This window comes from Talpa occidentalis, unplaced genomic scaffold (genome assembly GCF_014898055.3).
Source record: "Talpa occidentalis isolate TD23 unplaced genomic scaffold, MPIMG_talOcc4v2.1 talOcc4.16, whole genome shotgun sequence".
In the NCBI taxonomy this organism is placed as follows: Eukaryota; Metazoa; Chordata; class Mammalia; order Eulipotyphla; family Talpidae; genus Talpa; species Talpa occidentalis.
Genome location: NW_023601653.1, coordinates 35,748,905 through 35,769,088, shown reverse-complemented (window position 1 = coordinate 35,769,088; position 20,184 = coordinate 35,748,905). Strand labels below are relative to the sequence as shown.

The window sequence follows — 20,184 nt, the reverse complement described above, 5'->3', positions numbered from 1 at the left end:
CTATATATATACACTATATATATAGTGTATATATATAGTGTGTGTATTATATATAGTGTATATATAGTGTGTGTATATAGTGTGTATATATATAGTGTGTGTATATATAGTGTGGATATAGTGTGTGTGAATATATATAGTGTGTATATATATACAGTGTGTGTATATATATAGTGTGTACATATATACACACTTGCCAAAGACTAGGAAAAAAGTAAGAATGGGAAAATGCAGCAGTCTCTGGTTCACAGCAATCACCGTAGCAGAGAGGTAAATGCAGAGAGTCCCTGGAAGTGACTAAATGATCCCATCGGGCAATTGCTGATCTTGTTGCCTGGAGGTGAGTGGGTGGGGGAAGTGGAGGGCTCTCCCTAAGAACCTTGTCCCTTCCTCTTCATGACCCCAGGTTTTGTCCTCTGGCAGGTTCTTTCTGTCCAATCTTCTCTGAGTAGGTTTTGCATAATGTGCCTGTAGGGTAAGGTAAAAAGTATCAGGCTTTTCTACCCTCCTGCCGTTAGGATAGAAGAGGGAACCCTGTGGTCCTGAACGCATGCCTGATGGCGGGCACCTGAAGTGGGTACACCTGGGCTGAGAGACTGGTTTATAAGGGCGGCATCACGGGGACGTCAGCAGAAGCCAAGAACGAACAGAAGCCGAAAGAGAAGCAGAGAGAATGCTGGAGAGCCCAGAAAGAGTGAAGACTTGCTGACAGGCCTCCCAGCCCCCCAGCACCCCTGCCTACCGTATGCCTGGTAAATCCCAATAAAAGCCTGCAAAACCCACTGAGGACTCTGACTCCTCCTTTACCTGGTCTGCTGGATCAGAAAACCTGCTCAGCGCCCTGTTCCTGACCCTTACAGTGCCCTACTTAGGACTTCTGTGCAAGCAACCCAACAAAATTTTCCTCTGGACATTTTTTTTTTTAATTTTTTTTTTTTATAGAGGCATGTTTTATTTATTTATTTATTTATTTATTTGTCTGTTTTGTTTATACAAGCACTGGGTACAGTCAGAAGCGCGGGAGGGTGAGAGAATTCACCAGAGCCAGAGCAGGGAGCAGAGCAGGCAGAAGGACCGAAGTACACTGGTGAGGGGAGCAGCGGGCGGCAGGAGAGGTCTGCGCGCCATGTGGGACCCTCCTCAGGTGGCCCGGGAGCAGCCGGGGATCTAACCGGGGCCACAGAGACTGCGGGCAGCTTCGCAACCCAGCGCTCAACCGCTGCGCCACCAGGGAGGCCCTGGACATTTTTTTTAAATCTGAAGATTGATCTCTAATGAAAATGGCATGGAAACAGATTCTCTCCTAAAGCCTTGTAGGGTAAGGTAAAAAGTATCAGGCTTTTCTGCCCTCCCACCATCAGGATAGATGATGGATCTGCAGTCCTGAATGCATGCCTGATGGCGGGCTCCTGGAGTAGGGTGTGGGCATAGGTAGATGGGATTCACCTGGGCTGAGACTGGGCTTTTACAGGCAGCGTCACGGGGACACCAACAGAAGCCAAGAGAATCAGAGAAGCCAAGAACGAGCAGAAGCAGAAAACCACGAGAACAAGGCTACCAGAGAACGCCTCAGAGACCAGAAAGAGTGAAGACTTGCTGGGGGCTGGGAGGCCTGCCAGCGACCCCCCGCCCCTCACTCCTGCCTGCTGTGTACCTGGTAAATCCCAATAAAAGACCTGTTAAAGCCACCGAGGACTCTCTGGGACTCCTTCTTTACCTGGTCTGCTGCATCAGAAAATCAGCTCAGTGGCCATTCCTGTCCTACAAGCTTCCAGAAAGGAATACCGTCAGGCCAACACTTTGATTTAGGCCAATAAGACCCACTTCGATATTAAATTTGTGTTGTTTTATCCCACTGGCATTGTGGTAATTTGTCACAGCAGCCATAGAAAACTAACACATGAGTGTAGGGTAAGGAAAAATGTCAGGCTTTTCTGCCCTCCCGCCATCAGGATAGATGATGGATCCTTGCGGTCCTGAATGCATGCCTGATGGCGGGCACCTGGAGTAGGGTGTGGGCATACGTAGATGGGATTCACCTGGGCTAAGACTGGGCTTTTTAAGGGCGGCGTCACGGGGACGCCAGTAGAAGCCAAAAAGCCGAGAAGGAACAGAAGCTGAGAGAAAAGCAGAGAAGGCCGGAGAGCCCAGATAGAGTGAAGACTTGCTGGGGGCTGGGAGGCCTGTCAACCTCCCGGCCCCCCAGCACCCCTGCCTGCCATATGCCTGGTGAACCCCAATAAAAGACCTGCAAAAGCCACTAAGGACTCTGACTCCTCCTTTTTCCGGTCTGCATGGAATAAGAAAACCTGCACCGTGTCTATTCCTGACCCTACAATGAGCCTTCTCCTTGTTAACAGAGAGAAGTTGTGTTACTAACACGGACAAAAGGTAACTTGAAGGGGTGAGGAGGGCGTGTGCTTTACTCTGCCTCCTTGAACTGGGGCCATGTGGAGGCCCACACAGGTTGGTCTGCCTCGTATGTACAGACCTAGACTGCAGACTCTTCAGCAAATCTTTTTTCTCCACTTTATATCCCTGGCTTTTCCATTCCTGGCACAATTTTCTAACTCATAGTATTTGCCTTTCTGCCCTCATCCTCAGTCTGAAGTTCCAGAATTCTTTTATCCACCTCACTCAGCTCATGTCTCCAGAGAACGGCGCTTGGCATGTTCCCTTGACATTTATGGCTTCAAACAATAGACCTCACTCACCAGGCTGACTGGTCCTTAGGACTAAGGGTAGCAGGATTCAGGGAAGAATAATGTTGTGATTGGGGGCACATGTTGCCAAAGACTTAGCATCAAATACATCAGAGATTTGACCCATGAAATAGGAAAAAAAACCCAAAACCAAAGAACTAAAAAGTCTGTAACTGCTAAAAATTGTAATAAGCTGCTCAAATCTTATAAAATATAAATGTCCTATCTGCATAGATTGCCTAAGAAGACTGACTATACTTTGAAGAAGATAATCACCATGTTAAATTCAACATTATTAAATCATAAATTTGACTTACCAAGGGCAAACATGCTAATTATATAAATATTAATTACTAATTAGGCATTCAATTAATGCTTTGCTGGTAGCTTCCTTATATTTAGAATAGCTTTGAGGGAAAATCTAGGGGACCAAAATCTCATTAAAAATTATTCAAAACATGATTATTGTTTAACATCTATCAGTGAAAAATTGGGAACAATTTAAGTATTCAGCAGTAAGCAATAACTAAGTTATAAATTATGTGGTCATTCAAATTAATCTTTAGAAAAAATATAACATGATAAATTGCTCAATAATAGTAAGTGAAGGGCCTCCCTGGTGGCGCAAGGGGTTGAGTGCAGCGCTGTGAAGCTGTCCACACAGCCTCTGCAACGTGAGTTCAATCCCTGCCCAGAGAGTTACCCACATGGCACAGCAGACCTCTCCTGACTCGCCCACTGCTCCCATCAGCATTGTACTTCAGTCTATCTGCCTGTTCTGTTCCCTGCTCTGTTTCTGGTGGATCCTCTCACTTCCCACACCTCTGGCCTGTACCCTAGTTCTTGTAATCATAGATAAATACATCTTTTTTTAAAAAAAAAGTGAAAAAAACAAGAAAGAAAACCATATACAGTATTATTTCAACTTTGTAAAAATTTGCGTGGAGAAATATTAGTGTAAAGTCATATAATGGATAACATGCATACATGTGATATCATGTCATTTTCATGATATCCTGGGGTTAAAAAGGGATACATGTTATGATGCCATTTTTTTTAAGATTTGTTTATATTTATTTACACATTCAAGAACAGGAGTGTAGGCCAGAGGTGTGGGGGGTGAGAGGATTCACCAGAGACAGAGTGAGGAACAGAACAGGTAGATCTGAAATACATTGCTGATGGAAGCAGTGGGTAAGACAGGAGATGTCTGCTGTGCCACATGTGGGTTAGGTCTCTGGGGCCGGCCATAGAACTCATGCTGCTTTGGCTGTTGACAGCTTGATAGAGCTGAGACTTTAACCCCTGAGCCCCCAATGATGTCTTTTTTTTTTAAGATTCATTTATTTATGCATACAAGAGCTGGGGTACAGGCAAGAGTTGAGGGGGGTGAGAGAGTCACGAGAGACAGAGTGAGGAGAACAGGGAGATCTACTGAAATACTGCTATGGGGAGCAACTGGTGAGACAGGAGAGGTCTGCTGTACCACGTGGGTTAGCTATCTGGCCGGGATTGGGATCAAACTCATTCTGCAGTAGCTGCCAATTGCTTTATAATGCTGAGACTTAACCCCTTGTGCCACCAGGGAGGCCCCAGATGCTATTTTTAAAAAACAAAGTGTATATTTATTTATACAAGCATTTCAAAAATATCTAGAAGGATGTACATGAAATGGTAATAGGACTATTTTCTGAATGTAAGGCTAACTTTTCTTTTCCCCTATTTCAATATTGTCTACATTTTTCTATAATTGTCATGTTAATTTCCTGTGACATATAACAAAATATACAGTGATTTCCAGTCAAAGAAAATACTCAAAGCCAACATGTTTTAATATTTGCCTCTATATAGCAATTTTTCTTTCATCTTATAATGTTTTACACTTTCTAACATTTCTTTAAAGAAAATACATTGCTATCTTTACTTTGATTAATGGTTAGATTCTCTTTTACTGTTATTAATATAACTATGCCAATTTTTGTGTGTGGTTTTTTTCAGCTGGTATTTTCTTGTTACACCTCTTGGTATCCCTTTATTTTAACTCTCCTATGAGTCTGTTTAGATAGTTCTTCTGTCTAAGTTAAAGATCATGATTCTGATAATCTCTGGCTTTTAATTAATGAGTATAGTTTTGTGTGCATTGATTGTGTCCTGATGTATTTGGACATAAACTATCTTATTTTGTATTCTTCTCTTTTATACTTTTGTTCTTTTTCTTTTCTCTTTTCTTGCTTCCTGTTAGATTAGCTAAAAATTTCCGTCTCACCACATTCGTTTCCTCTGCTGCTAAAGCTCTATATTATATCTCTCTGATTTTGGAGATTACCTTTAATTTTTTGAATAACAATTATATTTTTTCTAACACTATCTGAAGTTATTCAATGGTTTTGTGAAACTCCAAAACGTTAGCATAGGTTGTTTCTACCTGTTCTATCTTTACCATGCTGGCTATTGTCTACATGTTCACTGTCTTGTGGCTACAATATGGGTGTCATAATTCCACCAAAATCAAGTTTGCATTCAAGAAAGAAGAAAAGAGAATCAGGGAGAATGTTTTATCTATTCTGTTTGTCAAGAGAGCAAAAAATTTCTGTATGCTAGCAGTGGAACTCCAGCTAGGTTGCATTGGCCAGAACCAAATCACATGGCAGTCCTAGCAGCAAAGAAAGCTAAGAAAGGGAAGACAGCTGAGTGTTTGCCAATAGATCAGAATTTCATTCTCAATTAAAGTAAAATTTTAAGATGGCTCATAAAGTGGGAACAAAATGCATCCATTCTATGATCTCAAACAAGTATAGGGTAAGTGAGAGGTAACAGGCTTTTTCACCCTCCCGCCATTAGATTAAATGCATGCCTGATGGTGGACACCTGGAGTAGGGTGTGGGCATGCAAAGGTGGATGCACCTGAGGCAAGAGACTGCCATATAAGGCCAGGACACCAGAGGGAACGGAACAAGCAGAAGAACAAGCAGGAGCAGAACCAGCAGAGAAGCAGAGGCCACGAGAGAACACCAGAGAGCCCAGAAAGAGTGAAGGTTCACTGGGGGCCTGCTAGCTTCCTGCCACCTCCCATCCTTTCCCAACCCCCCCTCAAGCCCCCCCCCCCCCCCCCCCCCCCCCCGCCAGCCCCACACAACCCTGCTTGCCATGTATCTGGTAAACTCAATAAAAGCCTGAAAAAGCCACTGAGGGCTCCAGGACTCCTCCTTCATCCGTCTGCTCGGATCATAGAGATCCTGCCCTATGCCTTCCTGCTGCTACACAAGTCATATACCTTCACAGTAAAATTAACAGTGGGATTAGATTATCTTTGTTGGTGATACACTGATGAAGACCTGGGTGAGTATAACAGAAGAGAAAGTTTTTGAGAAAAATTTAAAGAAAACGTCAACAGTTGGAGACTGAATGAGCAAAGGCTTTTCAACAATTTGGTTTTTTTTCCCATTTTTTCAAACACTACCTAGTAAACACCTACTCTTCAGTTTCAATTCTTTTTATCTGCTTATTCGAAGCAGGTGAAGTATGGTGAAACTGTTATAGGACAGGGAGAGGGGCAGCCCAAACCCCCGCAAACCTGCCTATTCTAAATGGGTTCTGCCATCCGCCGCATCAACACAAAACATATGAGACTTTAATGGGAAGGAACTTTAATAAAACTAGGAAACAATACAGGTAAGGCAAAGAGTCTAGTTTCTAAATGAAGCACCCAAAGTTACCTGTCCCCTCGTGGGTAAAAGTCCATCCAAATGGGATTGGCCCAGAGCAAGGCCCCAAAGCCTGCCACAAGTCTAAAGCATCTTCCAGTGGGGACCCACAGCAAAGGGTCAGAAATAACCAGACAAGCCCAGAAGGAAAAGAGCAAAATCAACATCAAGATAAAAGCTGCCATTGTCACCTCCCCATGGGTCTCACCCACATCTGTGTTACCCAGCCCAGGACCAAAAGACAAGCGTAGTTTCTTCACGTGTCTCTAGGCTCCATGCGCCTCCTCCAGGTCTCCTGCCTCCATCCTGCTCCTTCCTCAGTCTCTTCTTCAGCTTCTCCTCTTCCTGCTCAGCTCCACCCTCCCTTGGGTGGGGCAGGGAACCTCCCCCTTTCCTGGGGACCACCCTGTTACAAAACCAGCATTTCTGTACCACCAACTTGTTAGCATAAGATTTTCTCTTCTATAAATGAAAGAGGACTTGAATTATAGGTTTTCTTAGCTCTGAAATTTGTTGATTCCTCTTAATTATTTGATTTAACCAATATTTATTATATATTTTATATAGTTAAGGTATTCTTCCAGATATTATCAGAATATAAAGATACTCCAAGACCTCAAAGATGTCACAGTAAAATAAGTGTGATCTCATCATCATCAGCTTATGTTCTTTTCTGCTTGCTTCCAAGACCAAACTTCACATTGTCGAATCTAGTGTTCAGGTAGTTTGTGACTTCACCCTAGCTATTTCTGTTCCTGGGTCCATGTAATTAGTGTCAATTGTTTCTTGAAGAGTGACCCTAGAGCGCAATTATCAGTAGAACAAAACTCCTCCTGCCCTGCCTGTTTCTCCCACCTTCTCTTACCTGCACTGGTATCGATGCTCATTTTTTAAAAAGTTACATTAATAAAAACTGAGAAGATAAAGAGAGAAAAAAATGAAGGAAGGAAGGCTTTTTGATTCATAAGTGAACATATATAGGTGATAACATTTGCTCACTTTCTTTTTTTTTTAAAGATTATGCATGCAAGAACTGGGGTACAAGCCAGAGGTACAGGAAGTGAGAGGATTCACCAGAGAGAGTGGGGAGCAGAATAGGCAGATCTACTGAAATATATTGCTAGGGGAGAAGTGGGTGAGGCAGGAGAGGTCGGCTGTGCCATGTGAGTTAGCTCCCTGGCCAGGGGGGATCGAACTTGTGCTGCATTGGCTATTGATAGCTTGATAGCACTGTCTTTAACTCCTGCGCCACCAGGGAGGCCCCTGACTGACACATCTTCTCAAAGAATTCCAAAGTGATGTCTGTGCTCCTAAGGATACCCAGCACCCCATCTTCCACACTGTGTATATAGTTTCTAATTTGAGTTGTTGCTTATAAAGCACTCATCTCAGAAGCTGGCACATATTACAATGATTATTTGTCCCTTACCATTCCTCTTCAACCAATATTCTATTTGAGGTAGATATTTTTATCCCCTTTAAAAAATCTTTATTTATTTTTGCATAGACGAACTGGGGGGTAGGCCAGATGTAGGGGGGCGTGAGAAGATCCACCAGAGACAGAGTAGGGAGCGGAGTGGGCAGATTTTCTGAAATATTTTGCTAAGTGTATTTACTGAAATACACAGGAGACGTCAGCTGTTCCCTACGTGGGCTAACTCCCTGGCTGGGGATCCAACTCAGGTGGTAGGAGTGACAGCACTGAGACTTAACCCCTAGGCCACCAGGGAGGCCCCCTATTATCCCTCTTTTTTTTTTCAATAGGTCCAGTTAAGTAACTTATTCAAATGGCACAGTTGTCTCTCAAATGACTGAGCTGGATCTCAAATCAAGATCTGTCACATTGCACCCTACTACTCCATTTCTCAGTACATCTTGATTGAAATTTATACTTGTATCCTCCATTTCTACCTACTATTATGGCTTCCACATAGTAGTTCCATTCAAAACATTTGCTGAACAGTGAAATGAGTAACTTCTGTCATCACTTTAATATTTTTATAGTTCCTATTAAGTTATAGGAAAAAATAAATTGCATGATTATTAATTTTGAGTCCCATTAGCTCCATAAGAGCAATGGTTGATGTTGAAAAATACTTCCACTTGTAAGATAAATGATTGAATTATTGTCAGGCTTTTCTGCGCTCCCACCATTAGCATTGATGATGGATCTCTTTGGTCCTAAATGCATGCCTGATGGTGGGCACCTGGAGTAGGGTGTGGGCATGCGTAGGTGGGTATACCTGGGCTGAGACTGGGCCTATAAGGGCGACGTCACTTGGAAGCCAGCAGAGTTGAGCAGGGCTACCAGCAGGAGAGAACAGCAGAGAGTCCAGTAAAAATGAAGATTTGCTGAGGGCTAGGAGGCCTGCCAGCCTCCTGACCTCCCGGCACCACTGCCTGCCGAAATCCCAATAATACCCTGGAAAAGCCACAAATGGCTCCAGGACCCTCTCCTTTACCTATCTGCTTGGATCATAGAGATCCTGCTTTGTGCCCTTTCTGCCACTACACGCTCATATTAATGTTACTATATTTTGCTACATTCAGCTCTTCACAACAACTTCACATTTAAATTTCATCATAACGTTCAAAATCAAATCATCAAAAGAAAAAAGAAAAAACATTTGACAAAGCACAAAATAAATCCACTTGTAGTAAACAACATACTTTAAAACTGGTGAGAACTGTTTATTTTCCAAATATATTTCACACAAGTGCTGAAAAATAATTTATAACTAACTACAGTGGAGTTTTCAAATGTTTCTCTTTTTTAATCAGGTGTGTGATTCATTATGAGCACTCGTTTCTAAATGCCAAACTCCATTCTGGGTCCAAATATATGTCTATGCCGCATAATAAAATCTAAATTCTATACTTTTCTATCTTTTTTTAAAATTTTTTTGGAACTTCTGTATTCAGCACCTATTTCTTTTTTTTTTTTTTTTTTTTTTTTTTTTAGGATTTATTTATTTATTTACTTATACAAGCACTGGGTACAGTCAGAAGCGCGGGAGGGTGAGAGAATTCACCAGAGCCAGAGCAGGGAGCAGAACAGGCAGAAGGACCGACCGAAGTACACTGCTGAGGGGAGCAGTGGGCCACAGGAGAGGTCTGCGCGCCATGTGGGCCCCTCCTCCTGTGGCCAGGAAGCAGCCAGGGATCAAACCAGCGCTGCAGAGGCTGCGGGCAGCTTCGCAACCCAGCGCTCAACCGCTGCCCACCGGGGAGGCCCTACTTTTCTATTTTTAAAAATAGTCTTAATTTTTTTCTTGATTATTAAGTAATTATTTTGTAACAATAGTGAAAATGCAGAAATGTGTAAATAATAAACTAAAATATTCATAATTTCACTATCCTAAAATATTAACAGTTTGGACATGTTTCTATCCAGAATTTTGCCTATATCCATGTGAAATCCACTTTTTTGGGCTAGTATCTGATCATGCAGTAGTGTGTACATGAATCTGCTCTGTAGACTTATTATTGTAGCCAGTTATAGTTGGTATGGGGACTGTAACTGAATCAAAGATGTGGCAATGCTCTAGGGTGACAATCGTCTAGTAGTAACAGTGTTAATGTTTGCTTCCTAAACAGTTCATCTCTGCAGCTCAATCCCAACTCTATAGTGCTTCCTTTGGCTTCCACCTGTTTCCAAGTTTAAATGTCCAGCCTTTTAGTAAGTTTTGTGAGTCACTGATAGCTTCACAGTATATTTCCTTATTGTTTATGATCAATTTGAGTCTTATTACTTCATTTAAGGATTTATTTTTATTTGCACCTCTGGGGTGTATGCCAGAGGTGCAGGAGGTGAGAGGATTCACCAGAGACAGAGTGGGGAGCAGAACAGGCAGATTGAATGAAATCCACTCTTGAGGGGAGCAGTGGACGAGAGAGGAAAGGTCTGCTGTACCATGTGGGTCAGCACCCTGACCTGGGATGGAACTCATGCCTCAGTGGCTGGCAATAGCTTGATAGCACTGAAACTTAACCCCTGCGCCACCAGGGGGTCCTGAGTCTTATTACTCTTAGTTACAACCAATTGCATCCTAAGTGATTTAAAGTGAAGCTATGAATTTTCCAATGTTAAGACCATTTTTCACCTATAAAAATTGCAATTTTGTGTGGTTCAAGCTAATTTGGTAATGGGAAATGTAGTACTTGGAATGTGGAACTATTAAAAGGAGGTGCAGTAGAAGGTGTGATGCCTCACTTTTCTGGACTTCTTATATCTCTTTGACCAAAGCAAAATAGCTGGTTTAACCAATTGTTTCTGAAGTGGGGTACAGCACATCCTCAAAAACTGTTGTTTCATTTAATGTTGTTTTATTATAACATTAAAGACATTATTTGACGACTTGGTTTCAGCAAATGTCATTTCATTTAGTCATAGTTTCCAAGAATCTATTGACAACATTAAGTGAGAATTTACTGTATACAAATTTATTCACAGGGCTATGGAAAGATATTAATTAGAGCATATATCTTTTTGTCTAAAAAAATTGAAAAATGAAGCATCATTAATATTTAATATATGAATTGACACCCGTCCTCACTCAATTTATATGTAAAGTGATTTTATGTCAGAGAATATGGCAGACATAAATCTAAGCTGTTTAGGGCTTCATAGATCTGTATTTGGGAGACTTTCTTAAATAAAAAAACAAATATGAGTACCAAATAAGTTATGAAGGTAAATTGTTATTTATAAAAGACAGAAATTTCAATTTCATGTAATTTTCTCACATGGAGAAAAAAAGTATGTATAGTGAATTCCTGCTAGTAGAGATTTCCATTTTGACTAAGTATTAATAAGAACTAAAGGGTTTACTTACAATTTTGCATGCCCTGATTGAACTAATTGTTCTATAGACTATAATGTCACTGTATGCATTTCAAATTCTGTTTCTGGGTTAGCCACATACTCTGGGGTCTGACTTGTTTGGTGACATTCAGATTAGTAACATGATATGATTCCGGCCTTGCATCTTCATAGCACAGAAGCTGTGTAAGTAGGCACAGTGACAGTAAAAACATTCCTGGACAGCAGCTTTATACCAGGACGACTACTTTATACACAAATATTTTCCATTAAATCTTAATTAAATGTACTCTTTAATTCAGTTTTCCAACTGAATTAGATCCAAAAAATTTCCTGCTGTCACTCTGACACCCATCCAATAAAAGGATATATGACAGAGAGGAAATAGTGGTCTTAAACAAATTGTGGAAGGGGTCCATGAAAATGAAGAAATTCAAATCCACAACTTTATTTTTTTAAAGATTTATTTTCTTTATTTATGCATACAAGAGCTGGGGTATATGCCAGAAGTGTGCGGGAAGGAGGTGAGAGGAGTCACCAGAGACATCGTAGGGAGCAGAACAGGCAGAAATCTACTGAAGATACACTGCTGAGGGAAGCAGCGGGTGAGACAGGGGAGGTGTGTTGCGCCATGTGGGTCAGCTCCCTGGATTGGGGATTGAACTTGTGCTGCAGTGGCTGCCTATAGCTTCATAGTGCTGAGATTTAACCCCTGTACCACCACGGATGCCCCAAATCAATAACTTCTTTAGTCTTCTGTTGGGGGTAATCCTGAGGACTGAGGAGAGTTTCCTCCCAACATAGAGGACTCTGAAGGGATTTCTTCACAACATTATTTGTTCTTCACACAAATAGTACACTTCACTTGTGGTAAATTATGATATACTGCAGTTTATGAAAGTGAAGTTACATAGACTTACAGATTATATTTTCTAACTTTAACTCAGCTATTCTTTAATCTGGTTAGTTTTTTGTTGCTGAATTTTATATATTCTTTATGTATCTTGGGTACTAACCCCTTTACTGATATGATTTGAATTTTTTTCTTTCATTCAGTAGGTTGCCTTTTCATTTTAATGATAGTTTCTTTTGCTATGCAGAAGCCTTTTGGTTTTATGTAATCCCATTTATTTCTTTTGATTTTGTTTCCATTGGTGTTGGAGCTATAGCCTCAAGGATGTCACTGAAGGTGATATCAAAGAGTTTATCATCTGTGCTTTTTTCTATGTGTTTTTTTTTTTAATTTTTTTTTAAAGGAACAGGCCTCTATTTATTTATTTATTTTTTTTTTAATAGAGGCATGTTATTTATTTATTTGTTTGTTTGTTTTTTGCTTATACATGCACTGGGTATAGTCAGAAGCACGGGAGGGTGAGAGAATTCACCAGAGCCAGAATGGGGAGCAGAGCAGGCAGAAGGACCGAAGCACACTGCTGAGGGGAGCAGCGGGCAGCAGGAGAGGTCTGCGCGCCATGTGGGAACCTCCACAGTTGGCCGGGGAGCAGCCGAGAATCGAACCGGCGCCGCAGAGGGTGCAGGCAGCTTTGCAACCCAGCGCTCAACCACTGCGCCACCGGGGAGGCCCTCTATGTGTTTTTTTGTTTCAGGCTTTATATTCAAGTCTTTAGTCCACCTTTGATTAATCTTGTGTATGGTGTAACACAATGTTCTAGTTTCATTCTTTTGCATGATCTGTCTAGTTTTTCTAACATTATTTGTTGAAAAGACAGTTCTTACTCTATTTTATGTTCTCCTTAGTCATAAATTAGTTGTTTGTGTGTATTTATTTCTGGACTCTCAATTCTGTTCCATTGTTCTGTGTTTGTTTACATTCCAATACTGTGATGCTTTGATTACTATTACTTTGTTATATAGTTTTAAGTCGGAGCATCTGGTACCTCTGTTAATGTTCTTTTTTCCTCAGGGTTGTTTTGGCTATTTGGGGTCTTTTATAATTCCAAATACATTTTATGATGTTTTGTTTTATTTCTGTGAAAAAAATCTTTGGGATATCATTGAGATTGCATTGAACCTCTATATTGCTTTAGGAAAAAGTTGCCATTTTAATAATGCTAGCTCTTCTAATCCATGAGCAGAGGATCTTTCCATTTCTTTGTAGTGTCTACCAGTAATATTTTATAGTTTTTAGTGAACATGGCTTTCCTCTCCTTGGTTAAACTTATACATAGGTATTTTATTCTTTTTTTTTATTTTATTCTTTTATTCTTTTTATTTTATTCTTTTTATTTTTTTGTGCAATTGTAAACAGGACTGTTTCTTCATTTCTCCTTCTGATGGTTCATGTTTACACATAGAAATGCAACTGATTTTTGTATATTGATTTTGTAGTCTGCAATTTACTGTATTTATTACCTAACAGATTTTTTTCATGGGGGTTTTGAGTTTTCTATGTTTAAAAATCATATCATCTGTGAATAGGGGCAATTTTACTTCTTCCTTTCCTACTTGGGTGCCTCTTCTTTTTTGTGTCTAATTATGACTGAATAATTTAAATGTTGTATTGATATGGGTGATTCTTTTTTTAAAGATTTATTTATTTATGCATATAAGAGCTGGGGTGCAGGCCAAAGGTGTGCAGGGTGAGAGGATTCACCAGAGACAGAGTGGGGAACAGAACAGTCAGAATGACTGAAATCCACTGCCGAGGGGAGCAGTGGGCAAGGCGGGAGAGGTCTGCTGTGCCATGTGGGCAGCTCGCTGCCCCGGATCGAATTCATGCTGCAGTGGCTGTGGACAGCCTCATAGTATTGACACTTAACCCGATACGGGGTGATTATTTTTAAGAGTTTGGGGCTACCAGGGCTAAATCAAAATCATGTTCCTTCAGATCATGGCATCAACTTATTCAGAGTAAATCAGAATGTTAGAAAAAAATAATTAAGTATTTCAGTTTGCATTCCCTAACCATCAGGGTTTTGTTTTTTATGTGTTGTCTAATAAATGGGATGTGTTATACATCCTTGAGGGATAGGTCTGCTTAACTCAAGGCAAACATCTTTCACTGACCATTTTCTAGTCTTTTCTAACTCACAGAGTAGAATTTACAAGCCTTGTTTTTATTCTGTGACCTCACTCCCTAAGACAAACTTGACTAGACTAGGATTAGACACCTATAAAAACCAAGCAGGGGCCTCTCTGGTGGCACAAGAGGTTAGGAGTTAAGACTCAATCTATGAGGCTGTCTGCTGCCACTGCAGCATGAGTTTGATCCCTAGTCAGCCAGGGAGCTACCCACGTGGTGCAGCAGACCTCGCCTGTCTCGCCTGCTGCTCTCCTCAGCAGTGGATTTCAGTCATTCTGTCTGTTCTGTTCCCCACTCTGTCTCTGGTGAATCCTCTCACCCTGCACACCTCTGGCCTGTACCCCAGTTCTTGTATACATAAATAAATAAATCTTTAAAAAAAACCTCATCAAATCAGCTGCTTTTTCCTTAGACTTTATAATTGAAATTAAGATAGATGGCCATTTTCTTAAGTGGTTATTTCAACTTTGGAGCTGGTTGCCATTGTTGCATAACATGTCCATGAAAAAGGACAGAAAGTTCTTCTTTACAGCGAATAAGGAAATATACAGAGATTCTTGGAAGCCTAGAAGCTGACATCCAGAAAACTTTACAACATTCTTCATCTTCTCTCCAACATTTTCTCCAGTCTTCTTTTATATATATATAAAGATATGTTTATTTATTTATATAAGCACTGGGTACAGTCAGAAGCACAGGAGGGTGAGAGAATTCACCAGAGCCAGAGCGGGGAACAGAACAGGCAGACTGATGAAACACACTGCTGAGGGGAGCAGTAGGCACAGCAGGAGAGGTCTGTCGCACCATGTGGGACCCTTGACAGCAGCCGGGCATCGAACTGGTGCTGCAGAGGCTGCGGGCAGCTTCATAGCCCAGGGCTCAACCGCTGCACCACCAGGGGAGGCCCCTTCTTATATATTTTAATTTTATATTGTTTATGTTATTGGAGTGATGTGACTGTAGGAATGCGGTCATAGGCAAGAAATGTGGGCAACTTCTAAAATCTGGAAAAGACAAGAAAATGAATTATTTTCTAGAGCCTCCAGAAGGAATGGAGCCCTGTTGAAACAGTGATATTTAGACCAGGGAAGCCTAATTTGGACATCTGATCTCCAGAAAAGAATTGTTTCAAGCCACTAAATTTTTTCTAATTTGTCACAGCAACAATAGAAAGTGAATGCTGGGGGCCTCCCTCGTGGCGCAAGAGGTTAAAATGCAGCCTATGAAGCTATCCACAGCTACTGCAGCACAAGTTCGATCCCTGGCCAGGGAGGTGACCCACATGGTATAGCAGACCTCTCCTGACTTGCCCGCTGCTCCCCTCAGCAGTGTGTATCGGTCAGTCTGCTTGTCTGTTCCCCACTCTGTCTCTGGTGAATCCTCTCACCGCCCCCCCAACCTCTGGCCTGTACCCCAGTTCTTATATGCATAAATAAATAAATCTTTAAAAAAAAATAGAAAGTGAATTCAGGTGGGCTACAGGGAGTTCCTCCTCAACATTTAACATTCCATTGTCAAATTCCTTCTAAGGCACCTTGGGCTTTCAATTGTGTATAGATTTGAATAATAGAATTTCAGAACAAAGGGGGACCTTCCTGAAGGACTTGTCTGAAGTTACTTGGTTAGTCAATTGTAAATCTAGGATTAGAGTATCTAATATTTCATCTACATATATGAATGATTTTAAGAACTAAAGAAGCTTCTATGTAGAGGTACTCAATGAGTGATAGTGTTCTTTGTTATCACTGCTATTGTTATACATTTTCCTTTGTGATCTAGACAAATATTTCATTGTTGAACATTGTCAAATAAGGAGGCATGAAGCAATGTTTTTAAATCACCGAAAGGCTAACTAGAAAGTGAGTGAGAAGCCTGGCCAACATGAAGAAGAAAACAGAGTCTACACATTCAGAACACAAAGGAACATTTTCAGATCCAAAAGAAATGGGTGAGAAGTTGAACTGCACTTCTAGGGGAACAAAATATGGAGCTTAGGACTATTCGTAGTCCTGATAAACCATGTTTTGGTTGGTCTTCAGAAAGACAACACCTGGAATTAAGGGTGAACCAAATTAAGACATTCCCCTCCCAAAATTCCTAATCATCTATCTGGATTAGGGTAATCCTATTTGTTGGTGTCCCAAGGTTCCTGCCAGAAGGAAATGAAAATCCTTTCTGGGAAAAAAAAAAAAATCAACATAAGCCTCACATTATTTTTTCAAGTGTTTCAGTTATGATTTCTAGCATCAAAAAAGCTAGGTGACAAAGCAACGTGAGGGCAGCATAAACAATATATAATACATAGCTAGAACACAGAAACAACTACAGATCCAATGGAACTTCAGATATTATAATGTTAGAGATGCAGATTGTAAATCAATGATGTGTACTATATTCAGAGATAAAAAGCCAAGACTGACAATTCTGGCAAAGGATTAGACATTATGAAAATGAACCTAATAGATTTTTTAAAATAATAAAATTGTAGAGCCTAAAATTATGAAAAAATACTTCAATAGATGAGTTAAACAACATAGATGAGAGAATAAACTAAAAAGTTTATCAGAAAAATAAAAGAGGAGACAAAAGGGTGGAAAATGTAGAAAAAGAAGATAAGAGAAATAGTACATAGAAAAAATGCTACATATTTATTGGAGCTATAGAAGGAGAGAAGAAAAAACGTGGTAGAAGCAAAATTTGAAGAAGTAATGAATGATGAGAACTTTCCAGAACTGATGAAAAGCAGCAACCCATATATTCAAGAGGTCCAATAAATCCACAGCATCATAAATAAAAAGAAGTGCATCTCTGACAGCACACAGTAAAAGACAACAGCAAATTCTAAAAAAAAAATGTTAAAAGCAACCAGAGGAGGGAAAAACCTTCAAATAAACAGTAGTTACAAAGATGGTTGACTTTTCTTAGGCAAGAGAAGTCAGAACCTTGGAATGATTTTTAAGTGTGCTGGAGGAATATAAACCACTTCTGTTGTCACATCTCGCTCTCTGACTCTCTTTCACTTAAAGGACCCTTGAGATTGATAAGTTTGGGTCCACCAGGAAACTAAGGATAATCATTCTTTCTCAAGATCCTTACCTTAATCATATCTGGAAAGTACCTTCTGCCATGTAAGGTAACAGGTTTGCAGGTTCTGGGAATTAGGGTGTGGACATCTGTGGTGGGCCACTATTCTGCTTACTACATCCGCATCTAAAAATGCTTTACCCTTTATGGGGAGTTACCCCTTTTTCTACAAAACTCCATGGAAGAAAGGAAATCAGTATTTCCAAGAAGCAGAAGAGAATGGGGCACTCTGCATATTACCTTATTTAAACTACCATCAACCTTCAACCTTGGTGAAGTAAAAATTTTTACCCCAGTTTTAAAGATTCTGAAATTGAACATGAAAGAGGTTAGGTGACTTGACTGAGGTCAGCTAGTAGGTAAAGTGTCTGACTAGAAACTTGTGGCCAGCTCACCAATTGGTCTTTATGATTCGAATACTCTTTCTCCACCATATCAAATACAGATCTTGCATGACTTATTCCACGGATGATTTTAAAACTCACTTGGTGAGTTTTAAATGGATGCAAAATAAATACGGGGAGGTTTCAAATTGAAGCAACATCTTTTTTTTTTTTTAATAGAGGCATGTTTTATTTATTTGTTTGTTTGTTTTTGTTTATACATGCACTGGGTACAGTCAGAAGCGCGGGAGGGTGAGAGAATTCACCAGAGCCAGAGCAGGGAGCAGAGCAGGCAGAAGGACCGAAGTACACTGGTGAGGGGAGCAGCGGGCGGCAGGAGAGGTCTGCGTGCCATGCGGGACCCTCCTCCGGTGGCCGGGGAGCAGCCAGGGATCGAACCGGCGCCACAGAGGCTGCGGGCAGCTTCACAACCCAGCGCTCAACCGCTGCGCCACCGGAGAGGCCCTGAAGCAACATCTTTAATTAAGCAGTGATGGCAAAAGCTGTTTATTGGACATGTGTCCCTAGTTTCATCACTTAGATTATTTTTTTTAAAGATTTATTTATGCATACAAGAACTGGGGTACAAGCCAGAGGTGTGGGGGGTAAGAGGATTCAGCAGAGACAGAGTGGGGTACAGAACAGGCAGATTGACTGAAATACACTGAGAGAGGAGCAGCAGGTGAGTCAGAGGAGGTCTGCTCTGCCATATGGGTAGTTCCCTGAGCGGGTATCAAATTCGTTCTGCAGGGGCTGCAGACAGCCTCACAGGCCGCGTCCTAACAACACCGTGAGCCACCAGGGAGGCCCTCATCACTTAGATTCTATCAGGCTTCAATTCCTCATCTGTAAAATTAGTACTTTGACAGTAATAACCTGTTTTCCAGTTTCCTTGCCACTCGGACATTATATGCTTCTCAGAAGCCATGGCCTTAAGATACCACCACCTCCTTGATGGGATGTTTGCACTGAAGTTAGTGGCATCTGAACTACTCCAGAGAAAACCAATTGCAGACCTAAAGAGGAAAACCTGAAAGCAAAGAACGGGGGAAAGAGAGTGACAGGTGCTAGAAACGCAATATAAATTGAATGTAAATAATGTAAGTAGCATGCAAACAACTCAAAAAAGCCATCCATGGGTATCTGGTCTTGACGATGCTGCTGGCTTCTGAGGATGCAGAGATAGGACTTTGTGCTTTCTCTCAAGGCACTCACAGTTTGCTGAGTGACACTTTGTATTTGTTTTTTTTAAACATTTATTTTTATACAAGAACCGGGTACCGGCCAGATGCGCCGGAGAGTGAGAGGATTCACCAGAGACTGAGTAGGGAACAGAACAGGCAGACTGGCGAAGTACACTGCTGAGGGGAGCAGCGGGGGAGACAGGAGAGGTCTGCCGCGCCATGTGGGTATCTCCACGACCGGAGGGGCTCCAACGGGCCCTGCAGAAGCTGCGGACAGCTTCACAGCGCGGCGCTCAACCCGCTGCGCCACCGGGGCGGCCCTACACCTTATATTTCGCTGTGGTCGTACTTCTCGAGGAGCCCCGCCTGTGAGAAATGTGAGAAAACTGAGAAATGAAAATATTACAAATGTTTGCGTGTGCCAGAGCCAACGTGCTGAGGCGGTCTCGGGCAACGCCTGGGACGCCGTCCGCCCCCCTGCGCCCCCCACCCCTTGGCCGGGCTTCACCCCGACACACAAAAGAAACCGCCTCGGCCCGCAGAGGCGCCGCGGGTCCCCCCCGGCGGGCGGAGCCATCCGGCCGCGCAGCGACCACCGCCCCCCGCCGGCCCGGCCGCCCCCGCCGCGTCCCTCGGGCCTCGGAAGTGACGCAGCGCGCCCCGCCCCCGCCGCCAGATCCGCTGCTGCTGCCGCGGCGGGCTGACCTGCAGGAGGCGGCGGCGGCGGCGGCCGAGGCCGAGGGAAGATGGCGGACGGTGTGGACCACATAGACATTTACGCGGATGTGGGCGAAGAGTTCAACCAGGTACGTGAGGGCCGGGGCCCGCGTCGCCGACACGGGCGGCGCTGCGGCGCGGACGCCGGCCGGGGGGTCCCGCCGCGGGCCGCGAGCCGGCGCGGCTGCACCCCGTGCGCCCTTGCCGCCTGAGGGCCGCGCCGCCGGCCCCCGGCGCGGCGCCCCTCGCCCCTCGTTCCACCGCGTCGTTTCGCGGGCCGCGGGGCGCGGCGGCCGGCCGCGGGGCTCGGAGCGCCGCCGCGGGCCGCCGTAGAGCCGCCGCCGGCCCCTCCCTCGCCGCTGCCGCGCTCCCCATTGTTGGCGGCGGCCGGCGGGCGCTTCCCGCCGCGCTAGGCCCGGGCGGCGGGCGCGCAGGTTGCGCGGCGCGGAGAACGGGCCGCCGCCGCCGCGCCCCCTCCCCCGCCGCGGGGCGGAGGAAGCAGCCCGGCGGGGCGCGCGCCGGCCGCAGCCTTTGCCCCGACCCTG

General features: G+C 43.0%; 1 protein-coding gene across 4 annotated transcripts in view; it reads left to right on the top strand.

Annotated features, from left to right (window-relative positions):
• The first annotated feature begins 19,593 nt into the window (after nucleotides 1-19,593).
• The window catches only part of CPSF6 (cleavage and polyadenylation specific factor 6), a 30,164-nt gene continuing 29,573 nt past the window's right edge, over nucleotides 19,594-20,184 (top strand). For 2 of the 4 annotated variants that reach the window (XM_037514016.2, XM_037514014.2), the window contains exon 1: nucleotides 19,594-19,728. In XM_037514016.2, the coding sequence (XP_037369913.1) occupies nucleotides 19,669-19,728 (60 nt within the window). In that variant the 5' untranslated portion in view covers nucleotides 19,594-19,668. The remainder of the gene's footprint in view (nucleotides 19,729-20,184) is intronic. The other 2 variants (XM_037514015.2, XM_037514013.2) reach the window with 1 other exon arrangement.